The sequence below is a fragment of the Eptatretus burgeri genome, chromosome 2 (genome assembly GCF_056783735.1).
Source record: "Eptatretus burgeri isolate ZD-2024b chromosome 2, Ebu_testis_v1, whole genome shotgun sequence".
NCBI classification, from domain to species: Eukaryota; Metazoa; Chordata; class Myxini; order Myxiniformes; family Myxinidae; genus Eptatretus; species Eptatretus burgeri.
Genome location: NC_140962.1, coordinates 136,268,170 through 136,276,272, shown reverse-complemented (window position 1 = coordinate 136,276,272; position 8,103 = coordinate 136,268,170). Strand labels below are relative to the sequence as shown.

The window sequence follows — 8,103 nt, the reverse complement described above, 5'->3', positions numbered from 1 at the left end:
TTATTCAGGTTCCTTCTGATGACTCCATCTTTGCTCTTTACTTATTCAGGTTCCTCTTGATGACTCCATCTTTGCTCTTTGCTTATTCTGGTTCCTCCTGATGACTCCATCTTTACTCTTTACTTATTCTGGTTCCTCCTGATGACTCCATCTTCATGCTTACTTATTCAGATTCCTCCTCATGATTCCATCTTTGCTCTTTCCTTATTCAGGTTCCTCCTGATGACTCCATCTTTGCTCTTTGCTTATTCAGGTTCCTTCTGATGATTCCAATGTGGCATTTGGTCTTCCATTTCATTTGCATTTTCTGCCAAGCAGCTCGATAAGTATTTCCTGTATAATTCCATTCAGCTTTAGTTTATTATCTGCCTTAGCCTTTGTAACAAGTCCATCTATTTCTTTCTGAATAACTTTCACTTGCAATCTATCACCATCAAAAACAGACTTCCTTCGATTGCTTTAAAGTAAAACCTTCAGCTCCTTGATAATCCACGGATTATTATCATTGGGTATGATTTAACAACCTTGCAAGCCAATGGATGACGGATTCGACACAGAACTTGATGTACTCGGACATAACACGAACAGTCACCGTCATGTCCACAGATTCAGATGGGTCCACGAATACACTCGAATCTGCACAATCACAACATGTCCGCGGCTCCTCGGTGGTTGGTGTCCGTGCTCCAACGACGCCGTTCCTTAGTAACCAATTTGCACCTTTTCAGACTCTGTGTGCACACTGTGTATAACAAAGCGCTTCTTTCGGTGGGAGGGAGTATTACAAGTCGGAGGAGAATACACCGGTTCTGGGACAATGAACCCATCCATAAGGACTGCTTCTTCACAAGTAATAATTAATTTAAATAACGAACGACAAGACTGCACAAACACAATCCGATGCACAAACTCAAGCGAAAAGTTCAAAACCTTTCCCTTCATCTCCTCGATTTAATATTCTCACGACTGGGAGCACAGGATCCATCCATGTATAGTACGATGATCGAACGATTTCACAAGATTATTGTAAAAAAAAAAACCAAAACAAAAAACGACGGATACCACGTAAGCTGGAAAATCGCAACTCCATATCCTGCGCCGTGACGTGACGTCATTATTATTTTTTTACCCAGCAGGCAACGCATCGCTAAAACGTTGACAATGTGCTCAAAACTCAACAGCGAAGGCAGAAATTCTCCAAATAGCTAGATCAGAATATCGAGTGCAACACTGCAATTAGGATGTGTTTATAAAGTTCGTACACCATTCACTAATTACATAGATACTCAGGATGTCGAGCGAATCGGTCCCGCTAAAGCGAGGCGGTGCTCGTGGTAAGAAAACGGGAGCCCGAGTGGGAAACAACTCATACTTACCTGATGGGAGAGATACCGTGATCATTAAGGCGGTTCTCTCAGGGCGAGGCCTACCCATTGCACTTCGGGAAGGTTGACCCCTGCGATTTCCCCAAATGTGGGAAAGTCGACCGTGCAATTTGTGGTAGTGGGGGACTGCGTTCGCGCTATCCCCTGTTCAACAAACGAAAAACAGATTAATGTGGGTATTATTGGACTGGTGAAAAAAGCCTCTGACTTTAACTAATTTGGTAACCAAGTTTGAACCGTTAGTTTGTTGTTGTTTCAGCAATTGAGTGGTTAGGATGCAATGGATGTAACGTTTGTTAGGTCAGGTTTCAGTAATTCTACCACACATTATTTTCCTTCGTACGGATGCAGCGACAAGCCTATTTGTGGTCTCATGCCCACTCCTGGTTTGAACAGGAATTTGTAATTTGTTCAGGATGCTGGCGACAGCTCTCCTCCTCTTCTTGAAGGACATCATTGGGTATTTAACTAACGCCCACCAACTCATGCCGGAAGAATGGGACGACCAGTTTCACTTCCATCTGAGGGACGGCACACACACTGTGCCTGTGAAACACCAGGGTGGCAGTTTATAGCTGGGTCGGGATTCGAACCCAGGCTGGACAGCTTTGAGGCGTTTGTGTACCTGAAGGCCACATCATGACACACACACCCAAAATTTGTCTTCCTGGACACAAACTGTGGCATATAGCTCCTCTTCTGTCGACCCGTGCATGGGCAACATGCCTTTGAAGGAGGAACCTGGATTCGTTACTGAACACAACACTTGCCCATTGTCTCTCCATTAGACGTGCTGAGATGACCACTGCAAACGTGCTTGAAGGTGTTGCAGTGCAAGTCTTGGACACCGCACAGGACGACGAGCACGGACCCCTACATCAAGGCGACGCCTCAAATCGAGAGGGTGGGGGCATCCCTGCTTCAAGGCGACGCCTCAAATCAAGGGGGGGGGATCCCTGCATCAAGGTGACGCCTCAAATCAAGGGGGGGGGGGATCCCTGCATCAAGGTGACACCTCAAATCAAGGGGGGGGATCCCTTCATCAAGGTGACACCTCAAAGCAAGGGGGGGGGTCCCTGCATCAATTCTACATGTTTGGCTTTTCATGATTCAAAAAAAAAAAAGTATATTTTTATCTCCACCACCCACAGGTCGATCGATGGAGGTTACGGTTTCACCCCAGGTTGTCTGTAAACAGGATATCTCAATAAATTGTGAACGGATTCGAACGAAACTTGTTGGACAGGTTGGGTACGTGACGAGCAGGAATTGATTCGATGTTGTTGAAGATTCGAATCCAAGAATTATTTTAAAGTGACGAGCAGAACATCCACCCTACGGGCGATCTTTTGTTCCAAGCATACAAAAACGTTCTTCTGACGCATACCTTTATTTGGGCGGTGTATAGGCAAAAAAACCCCGGGTTACGTGCATGAAGCAAAAACGTACCGACCGCTTACAATTCAAAACACTTCACGGCACTGAAAAACGTGGGGCAGAAATACTGTCCTGGAAATGGTGGGACTTGTAATACCCTCTGGCACCTAGAGGTGGCGCTACATGAAACACGTTTACGACCCCACACAAACACAGGTCCATGAATTTATTGCGAACGTAGTGATACTCAATGCGTGCACATGAGAGAATAGGAAACAACACAATACCCTGGCAATTTGGAATCCGTGTCGTCGGCTATGACCCTTTTGCTTCCGGTTTTTGTCATGGGGAATGATGCATCCCAGGAGATAAAGGCTTCGTCGGAGACATGAAAGACCCAAATATCAGACATGGTGTATATTTCCTCCACTGATTTTAATAAAGATCTCCCATCATCAAAAAATAATTTTTAATCGTGATTTAACATTATTTGATCGCTGATCCCGAATCCAGGCTGAAGTAACCGGAAATTGCAGCATCGAATGGAAGAAAAATTCTACGTTTGCTTTAAGCTTTCCTTTGCCTATTCCATATTTATTATATACCAATCTCTCAATGGTGAAGACTCTCTCTCTATATATATATATATATATATATATATATATATATATATATATATATATATTCCAGTATATATATATATATATATATATATATATATATATATATATATATATATATATATATATATATATATATATATACACATCGGTCGAGGTCTGAATCCAGAACCGGCCTATTAGTGTCGTGAAAAGCATAAGCTGATTCGTCAGTAAAGAAATAGATATACGGATGAGTAATATTTAATCTTTCTTTAGTTTAAAGATCAGGGGATAGCGCGAACGCAGTCCCCCACTACCACAAATTGTACGGTCGAGTTTCCCACATTTGGGGAAATCGCAAGGGTCAACCCGCCCGAAGTGCAATGGGTAGGCCTCGCCCTGAGAACACCGCCTTAATGATCACGGTATTTCTCCCGTCAGGTAAGTATGAGTTGTTCAACCCACGGGCTCCCTTTTCTTAGTACGAGCACCGCCTGGCTTTAGCGGTACGGATTCGCTCCGTCCCCCGAATATTCATTTAAATGTGACATTTTACACGAGTTTTATCAACACATCCTAATCGGAGTATTACCTTCGATATTCTCATTTAGATATTTCGAGAGTTTCTCGATTTGCTGCTGAGATTTGAGACCAATTATAAATGCTCTGGCGATGCGTTGGCTTCTGGGGTTTCCGCTCCACGTATCGCAAAGCGAAAATTAGTGACGTCATGACGCCAGAAATGGAGTCGCGATTTTCAAGCTTACTTGTTACCTTTTTTGAATAGAGTGGAGGCTCATGAAGGGGATTCACAATGATCTCTTTGAAGGTAAGTTTGCGAATCCAATGATATCTTCCAGTAGTTATAGTTTTGATATTTAAACGACTTATGAAACGTTCGTGCGTCCTTTATCTTACTTGCACGTTCCTTTGTTACGTGTTCGGAGTCGATTGATACATTTAGTTTTCTGCACTTTCGAGGAGTGGGTTTTTACCTGGGCATCGTTGAGGTTAAAGCACTCTTCGCGCAGGTAAATTTGTTCTTCTTCCTTTTTCGCCCTCTCTCACCCCCCCCCCCCGAAAAAAAAAACGGAGCGGTCTGTCAAAGCCTGTCATCATGTGTGAGACATTTCTCGTGGGAAGGGACGTCAGGATGAGCGGGGAACAAAGGAAGGGGTGGGAGCGGGATGTGAGTATGCAGACAGGGAACGGGGAGGTTGGGGTGAGGGGTTAAAGCATTCTATGCATGGATAAATTTGTCTTCCCTTCCTTCTCCTTCTCACCAAAAAGTTTTGGCAAATACAATGACTAATTGGTCCATCAGCGAAGCAACGGGTAGGTTCTGCTAGTCTATACTAATAAAATTACCCCCGTGCGGGAGTGACGGTCATCTCTGCGAGAAAATATATAGCCTCCTGAAGGTAGGGGATTTTTTGCCAACTTTGAAGTCACGTGACGTGAAAACGAAAGCGAATATCGAAAATCCGGCCTGACCAAATTTAGATATTGTCCCATAGATTCATATGCCACAATCAAATTCAAGATCGCTTGAGAAATGGTGGAGGAGATAGAATTTGAAAATCGTCATTTTCGCAACTTCAAAGGCCTCGTGACCTTGACCTTCGGTGACCTTGAAAGTCATACCATCGTGTACGTCTCATCGACCTCTATCAGGATCACTAATGACCAGATCTCCCGCTTCAACTTCATTGTGAACGGCCGGACGGATGAACGGATCATCACATTTCCTCTCAACACCAATATTATTAGGTCATGCTCGAAGAGATGACCTAAAAAGGCATGTGTGTGTGTGTATGTCTCCTCCATGACTCCAAAACCATAAAACGTAGCAACCTGAAACGTTGCATGCAAACTAGGAAAACTCCAGGGAAGTGCAATAGGGAAAATTGAGTGTTTGAGTTAATTAAAACACCCTTTTTGAAGAGAACGGCACTATGTAATTATATCCTTCATCAGGCGATCCTCGGCCACCTCACTCCCTGGGTCTTAAGGTGTTTCCTGGGTAACCTCGCCTGGGCTTGGAGCAGCCATGTTTTTTTGGCCTGCTCAACCGTGCCTTGACTTGGAACAGGCCGCAACAATTTCTTAAGGTTAAAGTTTTTTTTTTTTTTCACTTTCCTCACTAATATCGAATGCCTGTTCATCATAGCTATGAATCGTTGTGTACCACGTGACCTATGATGTCATAAATGTCAACTAAGTATGCTATCAAAAAAGATACATACTATGGTGAAAATTTTGTGTCGATTGGACTTACCGTTGTGGTGAAATTAAAGAAGACAAAGTCACACTTCGTGACGTGTGACTTGCTTGTGGCGCAGTAGCTGACAAACTGCTTTGACAAAAGGCATGATCCCTCGGTTCTTGTCGTTGATATTAAATATAATCACATCAAACTTTTTTATTTTATTTTAAATTCTGATGCTGTGGACCTTGATAATCATTATTTTTTTAATTAAAATTGAAGTACAGGAGGGCCTTGCCATTCATGGGTTTCCCCTCTGTCACGATGAATTTGAGGCAAGGTTTGCGGACTGTGGTCAATGCAATGGGATAATCGTGGGTTGGCGAACTATCTTCTACATATATTCATCTAATTAACATGGGCCATCAACATAACTCCCCGAAACATCATCATTTCCATCAACAACATCGATATCGCATTATTGGGTCAAGTTTATCATTATTCAAGGTAAGTGTCATGATCTTAACTCAAGAATCATCATCGTTTTATGGCCGTTTCCATGCTTGCATGTATAAGCAGTGGTTCACCTAATGGCTGCTTTCCAGGCTGCACAATCACTTGCTTGCCCTCTTGTTAGGCCTTTCTCTCAGATCGTCTCTCAGCAACACATCCCATGTTTTCATCAGACGGACTCCAGCTCTCCTTCCATTCACATTTATACACCTCCTCACACTACGACCTGACCACATCCTTTCCACATGTCCAAACCATCGCAACCGACCTCCACACATAACCTCACTAATGCTTTCTATACCTAAACTATCTCTTAATTCCACATTTGATTTCCTATCCTTCAGTGTCACATCACACATCCACCTCACCATTCTCATTTCATTTCGTTCACACCTCCATTCATCCTCCTTTTTGATCACCCATGTTTCGCTGCCATACATCATGCTTCTAACGCAAGCTGCATAAAGTTCTCCTCTTAATCGGAGAGAGGTCCCTTTCAATGTCAATAGGGGTAACAACTCCCTAAACTTCCTCCAGCCACTTCTAATTTTTGCAATCACTGCTGCCTCCACACCACCACCAAAGAAAATAAACTTTACTTTATGTTCTTAAAAACTGTTATTCATGAACATAAATAGCACAAAAACAATGCACAAACATGTTAATCAAGGGTACAGCTTGGACAAATTTTTAAGTTGAAGTCCCTGACCCGATTTTCCACACTACCCCCTAAGTTTTTGGATTTCCGGTTCATGGTGATTTTCAAGAATGGAACTCCTGCGAACAGCAAGGCCCTCCTGTGAATAATTGAACACTGTGTGGGGTATCGTGTTCGATGAACCCTCTCGTGTTATTATCAATCAATGCACAAAAATATCAAGTGTACTCCCCCACAGTAAAGAAAGTACATTGTAAGTGAAATGCAGAGCATAACACAAACAAAAAGTTCTACTTTAGCTCAGTATTCTGAATATCTCCATCAGGGGATTCAACAGGTGATGGTGCAAGCAAATTCAAATGAAAGGTTCAGTACACTGCATAAAAATAAGAGAGAAGGTTACCAATAAACTTGAAGACTGGTTGAAAGAAATATTTATTTCTCAAAACATTAGCATAGCATATGCCATGCCCTTAACAAGTCACCAAGGTTCCTCCAAACAACATACGATTGATGAAAAAAATATAATATATATATATTTACACTAATAACACAAGCATCACCCTTTAACAGGGAAATGTCCATATTATTTTGAAATTTCAGTTTGAGGCAATGAGAAACAGAAGGTCCAAAGATTCACTTTACTTTCTTATCATGATATTTAAGGCTACCCAAAAGAGCTTGGACACATCCGGTATGTTGGAGAACACGTGTAACATCAGTGTAGTGTTACATGACAAACATATATTTTAGTACATTGCCACAACATCACATAAATTTAGTTTTTTGAGATATGTTACTAATTCGGGGCTGAATATCTTTAAACCCCAATGAATACCAGGATCTGTTGATTAAAATAAGAGTATAAAGTGGTTCAAGTAAGGGTAGATAACAAGTTGTGGTAATAACTGCATAAATTGCCTGTTGTTTGAATACAGTGGAGGCCGAAATAATTTTCTCTCCCTCTCAATTGCTGGACGCTGGTGTGGCTTTGTTCTTATCTCTGCGATCAATCTTAGAGGTCACATGGGGTTGAATTTCATGAAAACGTTTCGTACGTTTCGAGTCCAATTTGCTGAACTTGTGTTTTTAATTATACGATTTAATAAATCGTAAGGCTGTAGTTTAAAAATAAAGCATTTGATGATAAACCACAAGATGGATGGGCTATTTACAGATACATGAACAGCAAGCAAATCGTAATTCCCCCTTTTCTCTCCTCAAAGTAGGGCTGAGCGAAGGTAGGACAAGATGGCAAGTGAGTGCAGTGCTGAGTGACGCACTCCTGCCCAGCCAGCACGATGAAGGGAAAGCAAATGCTGTAGCTCAAGCTCAGCACCTGGTACTTTTGCAATCCAATCC

The 8,103-nt window shown here is 42.2% G+C and overlaps 1 protein-coding gene, 1 long non-coding RNA gene and 2 other non-coding genes across 6 annotated transcripts in view; 2 read left to right on the top strand and 2 right to left on the bottom strand.

Moving 5' to 3' along the window:
• Positions 1-1,368: 1,368 nt before the first annotated feature.
• LOC147033228 (U1 spliceosomal RNA) lies at positions 1,369-1,532 on the top strand. The gene has a single exon (XR_015055632.1). It is a non-coding gene; the product is annotated as a U1 spliceosomal RNA (small nuclear RNA).
• A 2,117-nt stretch (positions 1,533-3,649) lies between these two features.
• On the bottom strand, positions 3,650-3,813 carry LOC147033227 (U1 spliceosomal RNA). Its single transcript, XR_015055636.1, has one exon. It is a non-coding gene; the product is annotated as a U1 spliceosomal RNA (small nuclear RNA).
• A 224-nt stretch (positions 3,814-4,037) lies between these two features.
• The window catches only part of LOC147033226 (uncharacterized), a 15,695-nt gene continuing 11,629 nt past the window's right edge, over positions 4,038-8,103 (top strand). The window contains exon 1 of the long non-coding RNA XR_015055500.1: positions 4,038-4,193. This is a non-coding gene — a long non-coding RNA (uncharacterized LOC147033226). The remainder of the gene's footprint in view (positions 4,194-8,103) is intronic.
• WDR36 (WD repeat domain 36) overlaps positions 7,159-8,103 on the bottom strand; it is a 60,552-nt gene continuing 59,607 nt past the window's right edge. For all 3 annotated transcript variants that reach the window (XM_085871378.1, XM_085871377.1, XM_085871379.1), the window contains exon 24: positions 7,159-8,103. This exon is cut by the window's right edge and continues 8 nt beyond it. In XM_085871378.1, the coding sequence (XP_085727504.1) occupies positions 7,962-8,103 (142 nt within the window). In that variant the 3' untranslated portion in view covers positions 7,159-7,961.